The sequence below is a fragment of the Echinops telfairi genome, unplaced genomic scaffold (genome assembly GCF_000313985.2).
Source record: "Echinops telfairi isolate 266 unplaced genomic scaffold, ASM31398v2 ScPeMD7_7467;HRSCAF=8505_1, whole genome shotgun sequence".
NCBI lineage: Eukaryota > Metazoa > Chordata > Mammalia > Afrosoricida > Tenrecidae > Echinops > Echinops telfairi.
The window spans coordinates 14297463-14320292 of record NW_022111368.1 but is presented as its reverse complement, the minus strand read 5'-3'; the positions used below and the strand labels follow the sequence as shown (position 1 = coordinate 14320292).

The window sequence follows — 22830 nt, the reverse complement described above, 5'->3', positions numbered from 1 at the left end:
GAGTGTGTGTGTGTGTGTGTGTGTGTGTGTGTGTGTGTGTGTGAGACGCGAATGTTCTGCCACATCTTTGTCCAATGCCCACACAATGGAAACCAGGTACTCAGAGGAGGAAGAAACTAGCACTGCTCCCCTTTCCAGACCCACCCAGAGGGAGAGGGCAGGTCCTGGAGTGAGGCGGCCTCGTTTTCTTTGCTCCTCCTTCCAAGTTGCCCCTGCCCTTGCCTGAAGTTCTGCAGAGAAAGACCTGGTGGGGCTGAGATGGACTCATCTGTTGATTCTCTTGAAGTGATGTGATCACAACATTGAGGGGAAACCCTTCCTAGTCTCCGTCTTACTTGAGATGGGCAAGTGAGAACAGCAGACACAGCGACTAAGAGAATTAGTTTACTGTGCCAACCCGGCCGATACACACATGAGGTTAATTGAAGGGCGGAGAGATAAATGGCTTGGTGAGCTTCGCCTTTCTAGTTTTTCGGGTCTCTCGCTTTCTGATGGCTGGACCAGGGTGCAGCTGCCTTAGCCAGTTCCCTGCTTTAGCTGGCCAGGCTCATTTCCTGCAGGACATCCCTGAGGAGAGGCCACATGGACCTACCTCCATGCAGCCCTGGGTGCTGGAGCAGCCGTGTGCAGACCCCTGCCAGCGCTGAGATGCTTACATGCTCACTGACTCAGCTTTCCTCCTGCAGTCGGCGTCATTGCGTGTGTTCTGTGAGATGGAGGGGGACTTTGTGGACTGATGTTGGACATATGGGTTAATGTTGAACTTGTGGGCTTGGGTAGCACTGGGTTGGGATGTTTTCTTGATGTGCACTTAACTTTTATATAAAACTCTCTCTTATACATATGAGGTTCTGTGGATTTGTTTCTCTAATTACCCAGTCTAACACAGCACCAGACAGAAGACTTCAGGAGGTGTAATGAGAAGGAAACCTCCCTCCCACTGTTTCCACCATCACCACTGTACACTCCTCTCCACTCCCTCTGTGGAGATGAGGCTTCGTGCACCTGCTAACGGCACGGGGTCTGCCGAGGGGAAAACATCCTGAATGCTGCGTCTCGGGGACCTGGGAATGGCAGAGGCTTCTGTCACAGGCATCAGAGCTTGAAGTGTGGGGACCTTTGAGGTTTGGAGCCACCTTGGAGACATGAGGGAAGCTCCATCTCTCAGTGGCACATTCTAATCCTTCCAGGGCACTCCCTCCGGGGTTAAAAAAAGATGAGAAGAAATCCAATCTCTGATTTCTTACAGAATTTGCCATGGTAGAGAACCCCCTTCTCTTCAAGGCACCCCTAGACCTTCCCATTGGTGTCAGCTTCCTAGGGCTGTTGGACCACCCCCCAGTCATGCAGGGACATGAGGATCAGTGAGGTGCAGGCAGCACTGCCTGGCAGAGCTTAGCCAAGCAAGGTCAGACCTTGTCAGTAAGTTCCTCAACAAAGTGCCCCTTGCCCTTCACAAGAGTTCAAGGACATGGCGTCATGATGATCGGTCAAGTTCTAGAGGTGAATTGGCCTGCCCAGGGCAGATTCCAAGTGGACCTTCCACCCCGTTCTTGTGACTTCTTCTAGTGAACTTTACACGTGTGTGATGACATGCTCATGTGATGCGACCAGAGCCCGGGGAAGCGGCCACGCAGCCCCCTACCCTCCATCCTCGTCCTCTGCGGTTCTGCAGGGCCTGCTCAAGCCCGCCTGCCTCTCTTCTTGTGGATCTGCTTTCTCTGGGGTTCCTATTCTAGAGAGAGCCCACGAGGGTCTCTGAGGGAGGAAGGAGATGCCTGGTCAACTCCCTCCACTTGGTGCAAAATGAACCCCCTTCTCTTCAAAGCACCCCCAGACCTTCCCATTGGTGTCAGCTTCCTAGGGCTGTTGGACCACATGACCACGGGTTGGTGGTTTCAAACAACACTCGCACAGTTCCGTAGGCCAGAGGTCTGGGATCAGCAGCGTGGGGTCCTGCTGCCCCTGCGGACTGCTCATTGTGAACCCATTCCAGGCCTCTCACCTTCCTTCTGGTGGCTTCCAGAAATCCTTGGTGGTCCTTGGCCTGGAGCTGCCTACCTGTACTCTCTGCCTTCATCATCACATGGCCTTCGCCTTTGTATGGTTCTATGCACCTTCTCTTGCCTCATATGCATGTGAAAGTTGGACATTGATTAAGGAAGATGGAAAAAGAATCGAGGCATTTGAATTGTGATGCTGGAGAAGAATATTGAAAGTACCATGGATTGCCCAAAGAACCAGCAAACAGGTCTTGGGAGACATATGTGTACAGACAGAATGCTCCTTAGAGGCAAGGGTGGCGAGGCTTCATGTACTTGGGACATGTTATCACGAGAGGCCAGTCCCTGGAGAAGGTCATCAAGCTTGGTAAAGTCGAGGAAGGCCCTGGACAAGATGGATTGTCGCGGTGGCTGCAACAATGAGTTCAAGCACTGGAAACGTTGTGAGGACAGCATCGGACCATCCAGTGTCTCCCTGTTATACACAGGGTTGCTGGGAGCCAGAACTGACCTGACCGCATCTAACCATAGCGCCATAGCGCTCATAAGGACATTGGTCAGAGCAGTTAGGGCCCACCCTCATGCCGTATGATCTTATCTCAGATTCTGACCTTAATCATAGCTGGAATGACCCTTAATCCAAATAGGGTAACAATCCAAAGTATCAACCAGCAAATCCACACCATCAACTCGATTTTGACTTACAGCGACCTTATAAAAAGACTCCGTAGGGTTTCCAAGACTGCAAGTCTTTACCGGAGCAGGCAGCCTGAGCTTTCTCCCAAGGAGGAGCTGGTAAGACATTTAGAACGGCCCACCTTGACGTTAGCAACCCGACACATCACGCACCGTGTGCCCAGGACGCCGTTCACGAGGTTAGGAACGCCGTGGATGGTTGGTTACTGTCAGCTGCTGTCCCGTCACCGCTGGACTCGACAACCCACAACGGAACCTCACCCTCCCCAGCCCTGCTGCATCTCCGTGAGCGGCTGCCGACGTGGCCTTCGGGAAAATCCACAGGCTTGCCAGAAGCTGGTTTTCCAAGCTAGCTTTGCCGGGGGATCTGCCTGGTCCAGCTTAGTCTGGAAGCTCCTCTGAAAGGGGTTCAGCCTCACAGCAAAGCACAGCACCCCAATGACAGAGGTCTGTGGCTGCACGGGAGGCACCTTGGCCGGGCGTCAAACCTGCGTGTCCACGCTGCCCCCATGGGCCTTGTGTGGTTGCTGTTGTTAGATGCCACCGGGGCGCTGCCGACCCAAGCGACCTTCCGCACAGGGAACGGAAACACTACTTATACCAAGGGCTCCCATGGAAAGAAACTGTTTTGGAAATGATAATGGCAACATATATACAATGTGCTTGATACAATGAGTGTACGGATTGTTGTAAGAGCTGGAAGAGCCACCAATAAAATGATGTTTTAAAAAGAGAGAGAGAGAGAATGAAACACCACCGAGTCCTGCACCATCCTCAGTATTGTCCCCATGCTTGAGCCCATTGTTGCAGCCACATCTCCCGCTGCCCCTACCCTTTACGGAGCATGACGACCTTCTCGATGGACAATTTGTCCCAAGGATGTGAGATGAAGTCTTTCCCTCCCGGCCTCCAAGGAGCACTCTGGCCATACATCTTTCGAGACAGATCTGCTGTCCCTTGAGCAGTCCCTGGTACCCTCAACACTCTGCTCTGGAACTACAGATCTTTTCGGACAGCAGTTCTCAACCTGTGGGGCGTGACCCCTTTGGAGGTCCAATGACCCTTTCCCAGGGGTCGCCCAATTCGTAATAGTAGCACTGTTATAATTATGAAGTAGCAACAAAAATAATTTTATGGTTGGGGGTCACCACAACATGAGAAAGTGTATTAAAGGGTCATGGCCTTCGGAAGCTTGAGAACCACTGTTTTAGGGGGACACAATCTAACCCACTGCGCATCTGCTCCCTCTGAAAAGGATGACGGCGTAGCTGCCTTAGGAAGGACAAGGTAGGATAGACCAGCTAGCTGTGTGGCGGGTGGGTGCAGGCACAATGCTGGCCTCTTGGGATGAGGTGGACAGGATTCTTCATGCAGGGATTGTCTTGGCAAGATCACTGGGTAACTCGGTTTCCTCTGCTCGTCTGCTCCGTGCAGCGCCCGCTGCCCTTGAGGAGCTGAGCTCTCACACCTGAAGCTTACAAGGCACGGCCTTGAAGTGGCTGTTCTCTTGGCCCCCTAGCCTGTCTTCAAGTAATCTCCTTGCTTAATAGACTTTCAAAGCTTTGAGTACCTCAGGGTCTTACGTGAGAAACGCCGTGCTCAGCAAATCCCTGACACCCTTAGAGCCCGTCCCCCTGGTTACTATCAACAGGCCAATTTTCTATAAAGATTAGGCTTAGTTCCTAGGAATGTATCTTAAATAAGCTCATATTTTGCCCCATAAAAGATTTTGTTAAGATTTTCTTTAACAAACACAAGAATTCATTCAAGTTATAAGAGTAAAACCTGCCTCCCTATGCTGTCTTCCACAGTGAAAACACTGCATTGCTGATCAACTGCACGCAAACCAAAGAATGATTTTCTAAGCTGGTCAAAAAGGGACTCTTGAATTGCTGCAGGGACAGGTGTCATTTGATGCCACACTCCCTCCAGTCATGTGGAGGGGGAAACATTTAAAAACCCAGCCAGGACATCAGAACCTGAACAGTGTGGGGGCTGCGTGGCCGGCGGGCAGCATCGGGATGCTGCAGCTCGCTTTCCTTTGGGAAAGGCCGCTGAGACCCCTCACTCAAGTCTCCTCTTGTCTTTTTACAGGACTCCTCCTCTTCTGCCGGATCAGCCACCCTGGCTGTCGCCCGAGCTGGTGCCGCATCTGGAGAACAGGCAACATCTCCCAAAGTCCAGCTGCCCCTCAACGTGTGAGCTGCCCTTTATGACTGTTTTTCTCCAGTATTTCTTCCCCTTCCCCTCCCCAGCCTCAGAGAGCTCTCTTCCCACTCCACCATTACACATGACTGCAGGGCCCAGCCCTAGACCAGCGGCCCTTGCCATCAACTGGCGCATGTTGCCCCGCTGTGTGTTGGAGCAGACCTGGGCCCAAAGTCTTCAATGGTTGCTGTTTGGGAAGCAGGTTGCCGGGGCGTTTCTTCTGAGGCATCTCTGGGGCTAGACTCGAACACCCAACCTTTGAGTCAGTAGTTGAACCATCCAGGGACTCCCAGCTTTTTACCAGGTTCCAACCCCCACCCCCCAATTTAGTATTAGCCGACCAGTTTTACTACGTCCATCTGATAAGACATGATGATGGGCTCAAAGGAGCGTGCAGCAAATGAAGGGTCTACTGGGGTGGCTTTTGAATGACATTGTCCCTAGGACAATGGTAATCATAAAAGCAGGGATGCCATATAAAGCATTTTACATCATAGGTGCAGATCCATCAAGGATGGGTCCAGAGGCTCCTGGGAAGGTCTTGGGGTGATCCCTGGGGAGACTAATGTGGCTGGGGCTTGGGGACCGTAGCTAGTTGCCAGCTGCTCAGAAGAGGTTTGTCTCTGGACAGCCATCCCTGCCATACCAGGATGTACCAGCTGCAGCTCATGCTCCGGAAATAACCAGATGAGTCATTGCTGGGAAGTGAGATGCTTATCTTGTTTCGAAATTGGCTTCATTAGGTGCCAGCTCTCTCGAAAGATACGTGCAGTTAAAAAAAAAAAACATTTAAAATAGGTTATGAAGCATTTCCACTGCCTTCAACCCTTGGTGATGAAGTCTGTTGCTTAAATCAATGTTTTCAGCTGGAGGATATGAATGTGTCAAACCACGTGGAGAAGACAGAAAGTTCGGTAGATCCAGGGCTACTCCAAGGGGACACGTTGAACGTGTGTTGTTACGTAACTAGGTGTGGTTAGAACAAACCTGCCTTGCAGAAAGCCAATTTACGAAACTTCAATAGGTTTCCTAGAAGTAGTGGAAACACACACACACACACACACACCACGCACACACTTCTTCAAGGCAAGGTGAATCACTGATGACTGATAGAGAAGCTCTGAGCACCTTCCCTTTTCCTGCCCACTCTGCTGTGGTTAGGTTTATTACCACAACCAACTTCACTGAAAGGAAATGAAAATCTACCTCTTCATTTATTTATCTGGCTTCCTGGATCAGTAAACTACATCCCCAATGTCTTGCGGTTGAAATTTGAGTTTTTGCCAACACTTGACAGAAAATAATCCCATCTGAGTTATAGGCTCTGTCTCTTTAACCTCCAGAAATTTCCACTCAAAGCCCTGAGATCCCAGAAGGCACCTGGGGAAGGATGCTTTCTGCTCAGCTTCCCGAGCAGGATGAACCAGTAAGCGTGGTAGGCTCTTTGAGGAGCTGGATGGACACCATGGCTGCAACTATGGGCTCAGGCCTAGGCACAGTGGTGAGGAGGGTGCAGGACCACACCGTGTTTCCTTCGGTTGTGCATGAGGTTGCTGTGGTTCAGAACCGACTCGATGAGTCCTAACAAGAGCATGCATGGCTTAAACCAGCTTGCATTGCATTGAGCAAGGTGCACATGGGCTTCACTGCATGTGCTTGTTAGTCTGTGGTGAGCCATCTCACTTGGGTTTCAGCACCTCTTTGATGTGGAAGAAGACAGGTCAAATGGTGCTCTTCACGTGGGTGGGCAGGCACACTGGAGCCTGTATGCCTAGCGGCCTGGGTAATCCTGCCCTGGTTCTACTGGTTTGGCTCTTCTTGAAAACGTTGGACATACAAAGAGAGGAAATTGGCCTCTGTCACCAGAGGCCCCGGGGCCTTGATGTGGAGTGGAAGGACAAGGTCAAAGGCGATGAGACTATGAGCTCTTCAAGGTCGAAGAGAAGGTATATTTATTTGGGGGAGTAGGGGTGCCACTGGAAACTAGCTGAAGACCTGGCCCACAGGGTCTCAAAGCCTCCCCACAATGGACCCCACAGTAGACAGATGATAAGAAATTATCTTCTGTCTGGAGTTGTAGAAGGTTCGTCATGTCTACCCTTGAGCCTCAAGGACTTAAAACATTCTCATCACCAGGAATGCTGCCTCTGGTCAACAACCCAAGGAGGCCCCTCTGTCTCTAATGCCCCCCAAATCGTACAATTCCTGAAGTACCACTTCCCCAAGAGTCGTGCTACATTCTGAAGCTTTCCATCCTGATACTTTTTTTCATTGGACCCAGAATATATGGAGGGTCTCTCTCTCCCATCCCCACTCCCCCACAGGGAAGACCTTCTCGAGCTAAATACAGTGCAAGCACCTCAGACCAGGAGGCCTCTGTGATCCCCAGTCCTCGGCTCCTGACATCTTTATCTTGCACCACGGAGCATGACTTTCTGTGTTCAGGTTTAGATCATTATTTGGGTAACAGTGAAAGAAAACTGACTTGTCCTTCAGAGAAAGTCCGTGAAACTCAAACACATATTGTGATAGGAATGTGTTCACTGACCACATGTGTAATCATCTTAACAACAGTCGAAGAGTGATCAGCATTGCTTCTTTGATCAGCTATTTTAGGAAGCTAACTGTGTGTGGATCACGACAAACTGTGCCTAGCCTCGACAGAGTGCGAGCTTTGTACCATTTCATGGTGCTCCTACAGAACCTGTGCCTGGATCAAGAGACAGTTGTATGTACAGAACAGGGGACGACTGCATCGTTCACAATCAAAGAACATATGCCTCAGGGTTGTGTCCTGTCACCATATTTATTAAATCTGGATGTTGAGCGAGTAATCAGAGAAACTGAGTTATAAGAAGCAGAATGCAGCATCAGGATCGAAGGAAGCCTGATCGACAACCGGCGATGGGCAAATGACACAACCCTGCTTGCTGAACGTGAGGAGGACTTGAAGCACTTGCCGATGAAGATCGAGCATGGTGCCTTCTTCAGTATGGATTACAGCTCAATGTAAAGAGACCAAAATCCTCACAACTGAACTAGTAGGTAACATCGTGATAAAAGGAGAAAAGATTGAAGTTGTCAAAGATTCTGTCTTCATGGACCCACAGTCAATGCTCATAGAAGCTACAGTCAAGAGATCAAATGCTGAATTGCATTGTGTAAATCCGCTGCACAAGACCTCTGTAGAGGACGGGAAAGAAGGGCATTACTTTGAGGACTGAGGTGTACCCAACCCAGTTTGTGTATGCCCTTCAATCCTATTACATGGGGACCACTTCATCGCTCATACTTTGGACATGCGAGGAGAGACCAGTTCTTGAAAATGGACATCATGATTGGGAAAGTAGCAGGGCAGCAAAAGGAGAGCCAGGCTCTCAAGGAGATGGATTGACACAGTGGCTGCAACAACGGGCTCAAACATAAGAACAATCGTGGCACAGGGCCAGGCAGTGTCTTAGTCCGCTGTGCGTCCAATCACTCTGCGTCCTAACGACTCAACAGTACTGAGCCACCACAACAGATATGTGTTATCTGTGGCTATTGATACGCAGCACAGTGCATATCATAGTTACTATCTCCTATGTTCTCATCCTACTCTTGATCCATCTTAAAGGCATGACTTTGGAAATCACACGTTTTAATTTTATTCCCAGGTAGGGGGGGAAATAAATCAGATTGGCTTCCTGCCTTTATCAAGTGGAGGATTAGCCTGACCATACGAACATCCTCTTGATTTCCCAGAGACTCAAAACTCCAACTCCCTTCCATCGAGTCGATTGCAACGCATAGCCACCCTGTAGGACAGGGCCTGAAGCAGCCCCCTGGGTTTCCAAGCTGTGACTCTTTCTGTGGGTGGAACCTCACCTTGCCCCCGAAGAGTGGCTGTTGGTTTGTCCTTTCACATCCCAACGTGGAAGCCGTGACAAGAATCCAGCCGCCCGTATTCCTAGTGACGCATCCGTGGGGTAGGGCTCTGAGTGTTCTTCAGCAACAAGCATGCTGCCATGTGCCGGAGAATCTGCCCATTGCCACGGGCTTCAGGGGAGAGCCCAGATGGGCTAGCTGGAAGGTCAGTAGCTAAGTAACCTTAAAAGACCGTCCTCTCATCCTCGTCATTACTGCCACCTGGCTTTGACGTCTACAGGTCAAAGCACATCCCTTGAAACATGACCTTGTGAGGCCTGATCTGTCAGGGTCAGCCTGTTAGTAGCGGGGTGTTATGCTTACCCCCTTCTGCCAGCATAGAAGAGCTTTCCATGGGCAGTGATTTCTTAAGGGTTCGATGGCCTTGAAACACAAGAAGGGGTTCTCAATTTGCCAATCCGGTGCATTTGAGGAAGCGCCGCATCGTGAGAGACCTCTACCCGCCTGAGCGTGCTGCCTCCCAACACCATCCACTCCCCACTTTGCACTGTGCTAGGACGCCGCCTGAATGTCCCTCGCTGAGTCTCCAGCTTCAGTCTGCCTCCGTCCCGGCAGGCCTGGAGGTGCAGACGGTTGAGGGCCTGGCCCTTACAGTCATGCTGCAGGTGAGAGGGATGCACCAATGTGCAGGATCTAAAGGTTGACGGAGAACGTCTGTGACTGAGGTGCCACTGCCAATGCAGACCTTCATCCTCGCCTCTACTTCTCCGCAGACAGGTCTCGGCCGGAAGCCAGTCCGTGAGGGAGCAGAGGAGGCAGGCGGAGAGTGGAGGGCTCACTCTGGGGTCAAGTCAGTAACTGATGGCCGATTTAGGCTGAGGGAAGATGGACTGAATCCACCTAAGAGACCTCAGCCTGCGCCCTCCCCAGTTCCAGCAAAGTCTCCTAAAAGCTCCCCCTGTGAAAGCCCAGGCACTGCAGTGGGAGGGGAAGGCACCCCTGAGTCAGAGTGCTGACTTAGGTTCGATGCCTCACTCTTCCCAGCTTCAGTTGACTTACCTGGGAGTGGAGAGCCAGCATCGCTCTTGGCGGTTAGCACCCTCTGCTCCAAGGGATTGGCGAATCCATCAGCAGGAGCGCGTCGGATGCTGTGTGTCTGGAGAGGTTAGGAGTACCCAGAATTCCACCTGGGAGATTGGGAAGCCCTCTCAAGGTAGCCAGAGGCAGACTGAGGGAGCAGAGTGTGGTTGGTTGGAGGCCAGAAAAGGGAATGCTGGAGAGCGCTGAGGATGAAAAATGGGCAGATATGTCTGACAGGCCCTGAGGTGAAGGTTGGGGTCACTGCATCTGGCCACCTGAGGCCTGTATTTTATTGTGAGCGAAAACAGCCGAGTAGGCCTGGCTGAGCCTGGGGCTGACCCACAGCAACCATGACCACCCTCTCCATTGGCTCTGAAGATTTGAGGTTAGAGGTCACCAGGGAAACACTGTAGACACTCCAGGTCAGGTGATGTATTAACGTATGAATTAATCAAGCAGAACTTAATTCGATGAGGGAGCTTCAAATAGTTCATGCAAAAAAAAATGGGAAAGAAAGACCCTGGAATTGTTTCCATGAACTTTTTTAAGTTTCCCTCTTCCACTTTTGTCTGAGAAGGTTGGATCTGGGTGAGTTCAGTAGACCGTAGAGAATAAGACGCTTACTGGAGCCCCTAACTGGTGCAGCAAGAAATGCACTGAGCAGCTAATTGGAAGGTTGGAGGCTCCAGTCAACCCAGAGGCCCCTCAGAAGAGAGCCCTGGCAGCCTCCCACGAGACACAGGTCTTTCCTGACATACACAGGGCGCAGGGAGGGGCAGGCCAGGTGCCAGGAGTCAGGGTTGATTCTAGGACAGGGTTTCCCACAATGGGTGATACCACCCCATGGGGACACTGGAAGAATCCCGGGGGCAGGGAGAAGAGAAGGGCTGAAAAAAACTGCCTACACTTTATCCTGTATCATGGGCTTGAATACAAAAGGTTTCAATTTCCAAAGGGGGTGAAGGGGGCAGACACTTACCAATTTTATTTTTTCCTGAAAAGGAGACAATGGTAGGCCACATACATTTGGGAACCTACGCTCTGGGGCACGTGTGGGTTGTTTGGTTGGTTTGCAATCTTGCTACAGAGATCTGTATATGATAGGGCAAGGAGGGGCTGTGCACAGGGCCAAGCTGAGCGACGCCCAGAGCTGCCCGGGGTCTCCTGTGCACACGGCCAAGGGCCCCTGGGTGAAGGAGTGCCTGGGAACTGGAATCCAGCCGCTGGTCCACTTGCCCAGCTGCATACCTGGCAGAGACCTGGTCTGTCTGGCGAAAGAGGGTCCCTTTTTTCATTCATCTGCTCGTGAAAGGGGCCTCGTTCCAATTTGCACGAAAGCCGTATGTCAACTCCAGGGTAGTGGCGACCAAGGTGCCCTGGATCAGAGGACCCAACTCCTTCTTCAGGCGTGGAACTTGGAACACGGAACTGTGTGAGAGCGTTCACAGAGGGGCTGGCTGTGTGTTATAAGACCCTCCCGAGAGTACTGCTATGTTAGAAGAGGGTGGAGCTGCCAAGGTGTTTGTGAGTGCATTGAAAGTGGGAGTTGGGTGCTGGCCACAAATACCTCCTTGACTCACCTCATTTCATACCCTCCCACCACGGCCTCTCTGCCGGGGCCCAGCTGTGACACTCACAGTCTCTCTCTGAGGACCGACGGGCCATTCTGAGCACCAGAGAAATGCCACCCATCTCCCCCACGAGACTGTCCCCACCAGCAGCTCTGGCAGGAGGTCAACCGATGGGAAAGAAAGGTGCGGGAATCCAGAAGAAGCGAGAAGGTGCAAGAAGTGGGGTTTGGGGAGGGCCAGGAATAGCCGGAGGCGTCAGGTTGAGGGTTGGCTGGTTGGTCCATTCTTCGGGGTACGAATCACTCTCCGAGTGTGGTCCATCTGGTGCCGGCTCTTGAGTCATTCTGAAAGGGAAACAGACGCAGAATGACATCGGCACCCCCAGTGGGCCAGCGCCTTCCCCTCCATGACTCACAGTCCAGACTCGCAGATACCATGCACACAAGGGTGTTGTGCTCGGCCGAGGAAGGCGCCAGCAAACCCATCTGCTTCTGGTTTCCCCCTCGGAGGCCCCACTTGGGGGGCGGGGGGGTAGGGGAGTAGGAGGGGAAGAGATTTTTCAAGGTGAAGTCAGACTTATTTACATTCTGGTTCCCCCAGCAACGTGCACCTAGAGGCTGAGCGCGGAATATGTAAACCAGAGGAAGGATTAGTCATCTGACAGAACGGATATAAAGCAAAGATGAAACTATCACGCGTATCAATGGCCTCCCGGAAATCAGCACAGCACCTTGCTGTTCAGCTGGGCTCAGGGTGAGGGCAGCAGGGGGCCAACCTTCCCTGTCTCCATAAATCCAGCCTTACCACCTCCCCCGACTGGGGAGCCCCTGCTCCCTCCCCGAGGGGCCTTGTCCCCCTCACCCTGCATGATGCCTGTATCAAAGTCCCTGGCTCCGCCTCTCATTAGCCAATTCTTGGGAACAGAAAGGATCTTACGTTTTTTGAGCCCTGGTGTCCTCAGCGGGAGGGGGAATGGGACACCTACCTCCGTGTCTGTGGGTCTTAGGTGAGAGCAGGTTTTCTGTATTCCTCTCCTGTCTCACCTGAGTTGATGAGCTCAGTGAGGGGCGGCGGGGGTGGGAGTGGGGTGCAGAGCTCCACATGACTTATGCCACCCCCATGCTACAACAGCTGATCAATGAGACCTGTAATGAAAGCAGAGAGCGTGGATGACAATGCTTTGAAAGGAAGGGAGTGTTACCCCTCTGGTGGTGACGTTGGCCCTCAAAATGACCCCCAGTGATCCACTTCATAGTGCCAGGCATCCAGACTTCTGTGTGGAGAGTGTCCTGTAATATAAGATATACGGCTTTCCCTTCCAGTCAAAGCAACTAGCTTCTGTTCCACTGTTGTCAGGGTACCCCGCCCTGAAGGGGAAGTGCGGCCCAAGAGTCATTCCTGGTCCTTCGAAATGTGGGTGGGGTACGCTTTAGTCACAGCTGAACCACACGGGCAGTGAGCAGGTGGCCACATTCGCCTCTGGGCTGTCCAGTGTCCGGGCTCTGTTAACCTCCTTGATAGCATCAATAAAAATGGATTTCCAAAAAAGAGTTCTTTTTAACGTTAAGATCTGAGTCAAGATGACTTTCAACCCACTGTTGGCAAGCAGGACCTAGACTGCTAATCACAAGGTCAAGGAGGCCTGGGGAGGTGGGGGGCTGCTAATCTCAAGGTCAGCAATTTGAGGCTACCAGCTTCCCGAGGGAGAAATCATGATTTCTACTCCTGGAAAGATTTACAGTCTTGGAAACCCACAGGGCAGTTCTCCTGCAGAGTCGCTATGAGTCAGCATGGGCTTGGTAACAGTGAACTATAAAGAACCTTCCTATGGATCTTGGTGACAGGAAAGACTTGAAACGCTCCTTCTAGTTTAAAAAACAACCCCCAAACCCTTGTTCCATTCGATGGCAGAGGGTTCCAGAAATGTGGTGTGAAAATTAACTCCTTCCTAAAAGGTAATTGACTTTCACTTATTTAAGAGCGACTCCGTTGGACCAGCAGACAGGACAGCCATACCATTCCAATGGTCTCTTGGGCATTGACCAACGTTTGCTAATGCTGACTCAATTTCCCAAAATCTCGGGTGCAAATTTGGCAGCTGGGGAAGCTCAGGTATGTTGATAGTGCTCACTGAGCCCAGGTGTGGGTCTGCTCTTCGGAGGTGGCTAAGCTGGACACGTGTCTGGCACATTCATCCCCTGAAGATCTGTCCTCTCTCTGGTAGAGACAGCGTCCCAAGGTAGGCTTTTCTGAGTCCTGTCAGCCAGAAGAAGCCGTCCATGTGCTTCCCGTACCCGCAGGCTCTCTCAGCCCCCAGGCTGACTGTGTCCCAGAGCTCTGTCCTTTCCCCTCCACTCAGCTCTCTCGAGGAAGCCCAACTATAGGTCCAGAGGCAGAGAGATGCCTTTTGCCAGGATTCCTGCTAAAAGACCAGATGTTTGTGTCACAAGATCCCCCTGGATCTCACAGCAGGGTGGGGAGAAGCGGGGAGTGGAGCAGAGGGGGCAAGAAGGGAATATAGCTCTCTGGGTGGGTGACAGGTATTCTCAGAGTGAAACTCTCCACGAGGCACCAGCCCCTCCCTCTGGGAACCTGTGTGTGTGAAAGGCACCATTTGAAAAGGCATGTTCCAGAAAGCAAAGCTCTCACAGCAGCGAGAGGGACGAGAGGGACGCTTCGGGCAGGAACCGCTCTGCACACGATTTCAATGAAATACAATGCTTTCCTTATGAGAGCGTTTTATGACCAGAAACCCACATGGACATGACACTTTGCAGGCGAGAGGCGGACGAGGCTTAGCACTTTTTCCAGAGCCGGGATCAGACAGAGGAAGCCCGCCAAGATTCTCTGGGACACCAAAGCTTGATGGCCCTGGTGGCCCCGGCTTCTCTGTGCAAGCGTTTCATCGTGGCAAGCAGTGCCAACCCCAAATGGAAAAGGTGGGAAGAGGGATGGGTCAAGGCCACGGGAGCCCTGAGCCAGCGGAGCCACAGACCAGGAGCAAGCAGCAAACCTCTTAGAAGCCTGGTGGAGTACTTCCGGGACCTGCCATGGCTGGCACAGATGGGCTCATCCTGTGCGCATGCCTGGGGCTGGGACTGTACCCCGCTGGTAGTCAACACCTCCTCTGTTCAACAGCTTCAGGACAGGACCCAGAGGGAAGCTTTGTTGAGGCCCCGACCTGGTGCCAATGGTTTGCATTCAACGTCTAGTACTAACCTGAAGGTGGGTCGTTGGAACTCACCCCAAACTTCTGCGGAATGTGGTCAGATGACCTGCTTCCTTTCACGGCCAAGAGAAACAGCTACAGAGCAGTTCGCTTGTCCTATTTCCCACCAGGCTGCTGGCTCCCTGTTGCCTGATTTATGCCCACAGAACAAAGGCCTGGTGCAATGAGCTTCTCCCATCTGGTGGTGAGTGAAATCTCATTGTTTGATTAGGCCTGGTGTCACACGCCCTTGCCTATGGACCCAAGCATACCCTGAGGACCCATCACTCTGCTCGGTATTCCACTCATCAGCCCTGTTTGTTGACTGACCAGGGAATCAGAGAGAGGGCTCTCACTTCGTGAGACACAGAAGGAGGCGAGCTTGAGCGGGACTTCAGCGTCAGTCACCATTCCTTGAGAGCAGATGCGAAACGCGTGTGTCGTGTTTATGGGTTCACAGCCTCCCCCCAATTCCAGCCGCGCCTTTCCTCTTCAGCTCCTTTTTCTTTATTTTGTCTCTTGCCTTCACTCTGAGGGGTGTCTGAGCGCCCCAGCCCCTCCACCCTCAGCCGTGAGACAGTCCCTGCATTTAGGGTTTTGTTGGAAGACATGCAGTTGTCTGGTGGCTCTTCTATTTATAGTAACTCCTCCTTGGCCATCGAATAGTGCTTCAAAGAATCGGGACATGGGAGCACAGGATGGTCACAGCTTGGGTTTTGCTTCATGCTGTCCCCTGGGGGTCGTGTCAAACACATGACTACGGGTGCTCATGAAGAGGGAGACGTCCTTGGTGGGACGGTGTGGTCTGTCTTCCCGGGAGCTCAGAAGTCACTCCTCATTCTCAGTATGCATCTTTCCACACAGGGAAAGAAAGAACACTCTATGTCACTCTTTTCATGCACTCGATGCCCCAGTGGAAGAAGGAGGGGGCGGGCAAAACTGTCAACAAAGGAAGTAAGCAGAACTGGAATTGAATAAAAGAATATACTTGGGGATAAACACAGTATTAGGAAGTGAGAAACAGGTGGCCGGTGATTGTTTTATTTTGTTTGCTTTTCTTTTTTAAGGCCTGGGAATCTTTAGTATCTACAGGACTCTAATTCTATTCTAGAATATTCCCTCCCCGGAGACCGGTCAGACCCAGAAACTAGCCAATTCCCACTCACGATGGACTCGAGTGTGGGAGAAGAACTGTGCTCCCTAGAACCTGGAACGGCTGATCTTTCTGAGTCAGTCCCCAGGTCTTGATTCTGAAGCCAGGAGTTCTGGTGGGTGACATGTGGGCTGCTAACCAGAAGGTCAGCAGTTTAAATATACCCACCGCTCTGTGGGAGAAAGACAATACTTTCTACTCCAAAAAAAGATTTACAGCCTTGGAAACCCATGGCGGGCAGGTCTGTCCTGCCCTTCAGGGTCACTGTGAGCCAGAATCGACTCAACGGCAGTGAGGGTCATTTTTCCCTGAGGCACCTTGGGTGGTCTGAAAGGTTTGGTCAACAGCAGTGTGTTCATCGTGTTTGTATCCGCCCAGGACGCCTCTTGGGGCCAGGAAGCCTCATTCTTCGCAGTTGAACGGCAGTGTGTCCTATTGTGTGTGTGCCTAATACAAATGCCCCTTTCAGAATCAGGAGAGTGTTCTGGGAGGTCCCTGAGCTTCCTCAGACCCTGTGTTAGTCTGGGTAGACTAGAGAAACAAATCCATGGACACACATGTGTATAAGAAAGAGATTTATATACAAGAACAATGGAACATTGAGAAAACATCCAAACCCTGTCCAGTCCAAGGCCATAAGTCCAATATTAGCCCATATGTCCATACCGATCCATAAAGTCCTCCTCAGACTCACGAAACACATGCAATGAAGCCAAATGCAGAACAATCACAAGCCAGTGGGTAGAAAGTCTTAGGGTCCAGTGTAAGCATCTCAGCGCTGGCAGGGGTCTCTGTTTGGCTTCTCCGGCTTCCGAGGTCTGGTTGCATCCATGTGGCTTTTCTTCTGCAATGTCTCCCAGGAAGTAGCAGAGAGAGAGGTGTCTTCTGCCTCCAAGGAGGAAGTCCCAGATTTCTCAGAATTCTCAGGAGAAGGCCATGCCAATACAGAGGTCTCACTGGCTATCTCCAGATTGACAGCCTAGACTCCACCCCTACACTCTTAATCCTTAAATTGATACCAGATTAGGTGGCTACCAAAGACCCCCCAGAAACCTGCTGCCCACAGGAGCCCTTGGGAGCCCAAGGCTCATAGAAGGACCTGCTTTGTGCCCACCAAGTAATACCATATTGAGGAGAAATGGGGCAGGTTACCCAGTGGGTGAGGTCAGTGCTGGCTACTTGTGCTTACTTTCTCATCTGCAGGGAGCAACTTGGCATCTGGGGTGAAACCCATAGGACATAAGTCCCTGCTGTTTAGTAAGAAAGCACAAATAAGCCTGTGCTTACTGGGTACTCCACCCTTGTCAGCAGTGATCGTTTGACAGGAAGATGGTGTGGGGTTCGGAGAGAGCCAGACGCCAGTCATTCCTGGAAGTGGAATCTTTGACATGGTGAAAAACTGAAATTGTTCCCTGGAGTTTAGGAAGTAAGCTCAGTAAGCCCTTGCTTACTTTGCTCATTAGGTGCCTGGACACTGGTGTGATGACATCTGACTGGGGACACTTCTTTAAAATGCGCCCTTGGTCTCTTACTGACCTGCAGCCTCCACCAACTGCCCTGCCTGAATATTATGAACAGGTATCTCTCACTGGTTCAGAACCTACCATTTTCCTGCCTGAATATTATGAACAGGTATCTCTCCACTGGTTCAGATCCTACCATTTTCCTGCCTGAATATTATGAACGGGTATCTCTCACTGGTTCAGAACCTACCATTTCCCTGCCTGAATATTATGAACGGGTATCTCTCACTGGTTCAGAACCTACCACTTCCCATCTCCCCCAAAGTAGCAAAACACTGAGGCAATTCTGCTCCCATCCCCATAAGCACCTGTGAGGTTGTGATCCAGGTATTACTAGGTATTTTACAAAACAGAAGCCTATGAGGTAAGGGGCCCATTTGGGGTCATGGGCTGAGCTAATAGCATCATTTGTAAACTCCAGACCAGAATTTTCACAACTGTGTTCATAATTTGATGTTTTCTTATCTGCAAGTAAGATTTAAAAGAAAAGTAGAATTTGAATGAACTAGTCATCGCACACAGATCACAAGGGAAAAGAAGACTAACAGTTTCCTAACTAGACAGTCTGCTCCTTTCAAAAGGCTTCTGAGATCTTTTCCAATTCAGATTTATTAGATTTACATCAGGCAGATAAGCCAAAAGCTGCCTTAGACTAAATCCAGAAAAGTCAGTCTACAAATGCTTCCTAGGTTCACACTTGGTTTCTCTTACTTTAGATAGAATGAAAAAATGGGGGTGGGGAGGATGTGAAGTTCAAGACCTCGCCTGAGGGATCCTGTTCGGATACACACTATAGGGCCTTTCCCTCCGGTTGGCCCAAATGGTTAAGCGCTCAACTCCTTCCTAAAAGGTTGGCAGTTCCAGAAGGAAGGCTGTGTTCAGCTTCTGAAAGATCAGAGCCACCAAAGCGATGGAGCGCTCTGCACACATCACACGTGGTCTTTGCGACTTGGAATCAACTTGACAGCCAATGGTTTTGTTGGGTGTTCTAGGGCCTTGGGAGAGTTGATTAACCTCACCGAAGCTGGTTTCCCATCTATGAAATGGACAAGTGACAATGCTTCCTCTGCCCTCCCAGAACCAGAACAAGGTTGTGGAATGGAGATGAGTTCAAGGATCAGTGACTGGCTTCAAGGCTCCCAGCCTGTTCTTGCCCTACTATGGATTTGGGGGCCCAGCCTTTCACTCCCAGGACCTGGAGCTTCAGCGGTGAAATGGTGTGGCAGTTACATAACTTCTCCTGTCAACTTGAGCAAAGGGGTGGAGTCTAGCCTGTCAATCAGGTCATAGCCAATGAGGCCTCTGTGTGGGCATGGCCTTCTCCTGAGGATTCTAGGAACTTCTGACTCCCTTCCTGGAAGCGGGACACACACTCTCTCTGCTTCACATTCCTGTTGACAAGCCAGACGGAGCTATGTTGATGGCAGCCAGAGCCCTGGAGCTGGAGGAGCCACATGGAGACCCATACCAGGGTTGAGATGCTTCCACTGCCACTGGATCCACAAGACTTTCCACCCACTGTCCTGTGATCTTCCTGCATTTGGCATATTGCATGTGTTGCATGAGTCTGAAGAGGAATTTGTAGACTGGTATCAGACATATGAGCTAATATCAGACTTATGAACTTGATCTGGACTGGGCTGGAATGTTTTATTAAGATACAATCACTCTTTGAAATAAAGCTCATTCCTATACATATATGCGTCTCCCTGGATTTGTTTCTCTAGTCTACCCAGGCTAACACAAATGGCTACCACCCGGGTTTATGACACACTTGGCCCTGGGCCCAGCTTCTCACAGGTGTTCCAGTGATGTCCTTTTTGCCATCTTTCCTGTCAATGTCATTGATTTATTATCAAGATTAAGTCAGATATGAAGTGTGTGCAAGTTCTTTTTTACCTGCAAAACCCCCACAGACATCAGCTACGCTTTTTTAGGTAGGCTTCACCCCCAGATGAGCCCTCAAGTGTGTCCCAGGTGATGCAGGTGTTCCTGTGCCCATCCACCCCATGAACTTATCCACTTACTGCTGGCCCTTCCTCTCTCACCCACAGGTACCTGGCGCTTTACGCCTACAAGCCCCAGAAGAACGACGAGCTAGAGCTGCGTAAGGGCGAGATGTACCGAGTCATTGAGAAGTGCCAGGATGGCTGGTTCAAGGGGACGTCCCTCAGGACTGGGGTCTCAGGAGTGTTCCCTGGAAACTACGTCACGCCTGTCTCCAGGTGAGGGCTGAGCAGACCTGGAAATCAGTAAGCTTTCCCTGCAGTTCTCCGAATGCAATTGTCGCTGCCTAGCGGGAATGCTGTGGTCTGGACCATCCCAACAAGGGACAATCCAGACGAGAACAAAGCCCACGACTGCCCATAGGGATCTGGTCACAGGAGCTCCGAGGTCTCCTTGCAGCAGTGACTCTGGTTGACAAAGCAAGGGAGATCCTGACAGTCATTTTGCCTGTCTAGCCGGGTTTGTGTGATTTAACCTCAGACGACACTGGCTCCCTAAAAGAGAAGGATGGAAACAGAATGAATTAGAGTTGAAAGAACAGCAATTACTAACCAGGGATGAGAAAGTCGCCAAAGATCATGCATATGTGCATGCGTACATGTGCGTAGTGTGCCTATTATCACATCGAAACCTATGGCGCATAAAGCATATATGTACATCTGCAAAGGACAAGGGATAACAATGGTACTAAAGGGTTAACATGCTAGGTGGTTTTTAAAAATTGTCTTCCGTGTGCTTTCCTGTGTTTACAAATCTTCTATGATTCTGTTATTTTTATTAAAAAAAACATTTGCAAAGTTATTTTGAAATTTCACCAAAGAGGTAGCCCAGAGTTGTCTGAGAATTGTCCATTGCGATGAGAGATGCCGCTGCTTGACTTCGTGTCTCTCGGCCATACTCACGGAAGCCCCTGATGGACAATTCCCTGTGTTCACACTCGAAGACACACACATACATTTAAAACTGTGGCCTTTGGGATTCTATTCCCCTTGGAACATGACAGCCACAAAGGAAAATAAGATCTGAAATCTTTCGCTGATTGTTAGACCAATTCAAACTTCTCAAAGTTGTGTAAGGAGGTAGATGGGAGAGTACCAATAGTCCTTGCTTGCAGTGGTTTTTACTCAACACATTCGCTAACCGAATGCTTCCTGGTGCTCAGTCAGAACTTGAGGAAGAGAATGGAGTCTGGCCTGAATCTAGAAAGGTATGGAAGGAAAAGGATTAAGAGATGATTGAACTCATGGAGTTCAGATGCCCCTCAGCAGGGATTTCAAGAAATGCCCCATGCCTCAAACTCCAGTAACACGGAGCTGAAAGATACCTACTTAGGTGATGGGTCTCCCAGGTGGTTCTCTTGCTGTTTATTTATAAGTGGGGAACGACTCCCCCACCTTTCAGGGATCTAATGATGAAATTTTAAATATGGCTTCCTTGTGTGCATTCAGGATCCTCTATCACCTGATTCCACACCAACTCTCCAAGTCCTTCTGTGACCTCTAGGCTCTGTCCCTGTCATCCAGTCACGCTGAACTGCTTGTCATCCCCTGCTGCCACCGTGCAGTTTACCACTTGGGCTGCCCTGTCCCTCTCCCCAAATCCGCGATACCTTTGCATCTCCTCCAACTGCAAAAATCAGTCCAACATATCCTTACAAGACCTCAATACTCTGGCCACCTGCTCCATAAAACCTGTCCTCACCCCCACCCGCACCCCCACACACACACAACTGCCACAATGGATGCTCTCTGTGGGCGCTGCCTGTGATCAGGGGGTTGGTGTGGTGGCCAGCTCAGAAGCACCTTGATCACAGCCGTCTCCAGTTTTGCATTCCTACAGCTCCTTGCATGCCGTTTGCACGTACCAGGTGCTCATCAAGCGCAGGTGGATTAAACATGTGGAATCTGGTGGTTTTGATAAGGATTCAGCTTCAACAGCTGTCTTTCCATACCGTATAGGCCATTTTTAATTTTTTTAATGAGAAAATTCTTGAATGAATGAGATTTGAACCGCTTTCGGTTACCTGGGTCAACTCACCCCGTCATTGTTTGTGAGCCTCATCGTTTGTTCTTTCCCTTCAAGCCTTCTCAGTCTTCAACCTCGGAAGACAAAGAGCAAGAGAAGAGCCCCTTAGCTCACATCACTGAACCGAGATCCTCGCGGTCACTGCAGTGTGATTGGGAGGGGCACTGGGTAGCCACTGTCTGGTCACCAGGAGAAGGCGTTGTCAGGAGCCCCTCGAAGGCTCGCACTGGCTGCCTGACCCAGCTCCATCGCTCACCTTGGGAAGAAAGGCTTCACAGTCTTGTCACAGAAGTGGAGGAGAGCTGCCCCCCACCCTCCCTGTAACTCTGCAGATTTATAACCTCTCGGATCCAAGCTCCTTGCTGTTCTTAAGGGAAATTTCCAGCATTTACCCAACTAAAAGCAGTGGCTCTTTAGGACAGAGGCCAAGCAGATGGGCAGAAGGCACAGTCCTTTGCAGACAGACCTGTATCCACACAACTGTGCTCACTGCCAGGCCTGCTGCAATGCTCTGCAGGATTGGCAGGCTCTTCCTGGGCCTGCCGCTGAGTGTTCGCGTGGATCTGATAGCTGTACAACCTTTGAGGACAGTCAGAGTTCATGTCAAACTAGGATGGAGAGGATGTCTGGCTGCCAGAAATGATAGCATGTACTCAGGAAACCCAGTCTGTACACCTTTGCTAAATGGCTCTTCGAGAAAGAAGGAGAAGGGGATTTATCACGGCCAAACTAGAAGCAGATGGGAGTCTGCATCTGTTGTGGTCAGACGTGTCTATAGAATCTTGCTAGTGAGTGACCCATAAGTTGTGGGTCCACTTTATTTTAATTAAATTTTATTTTTAGGCTAAACGTGAGTTTAACAGGTGGTGAATGTGAGGGGGTGCTTTTGTGTGTTTGTTTTTAGTTACACATCTTGTTTGGGGCTATGGTGCTGACGGAGTTGAGCGCCAGAGGTTAATGTCAAGACTGCTCAATGGACTAAAGAAACAGAAGTCCTGCTCCAGAAGGATGTGGAGGGGTTGATGGTTGGGTCCCAGTCGTAGGATCCAATGCTCAGACACACTGGCCGGGTGCTCCTGCTCAGGATGGGGTTCCTCTCGATTGAAGTCCTCGCCCAATTGTACCAAACCATGCCAGGAGATCGTGTCCTGAGGCCTGTCCCGGGAGATCAGGAGCCTACCCGGGCATTCCTTTGTGCCATCAAGATTGAGATCCGAAACGGAAGGGACCAGGAGATTTTGCCGGCTGCTGATTTCTGGAGCCACTTGGTCAAATTCCAAGCACATTGAACCCAAGCCCCGGAAAGCGTTCAAGCCCCTCAGATCTGCAGTACCTTACACTCCCCAGCTACTGCATGACTTCAGTCAAAGGACATGTGAGGACAGGAGCCCAAAGCCCAAGTAACAAAGTTCCTGTGTTCTTCTTGTATTATTTAAACACTCTAAACTGGTTTCATCTGGGAACATTAGGGTAAAGGGACATCTATTTC

General features: G+C 50.7%; 1 protein-coding gene across 1 annotated transcript in view; it reads left to right on the top strand.

The window, feature by feature from the left end:
* Positions 1-22830, top strand: part of SH3RF3 (SH3 domain containing ring finger 3) — a gene marked incomplete at its 5' end in the record, with an annotated part of 526008 nt that overhangs the window by 415506 nt on the left and 87672 nt on the right. The window contains 2 exons of the mRNA XM_045283818.1: positions 4794-4897; positions 19364-19534. Coding sequence (XP_045139753.1) covers positions 4794-4897; positions 19364-19534 — 275 coding nt within the window. The remainder of the gene's footprint in view (positions 1-4793; positions 4898-19363; positions 19535-22830) is intronic.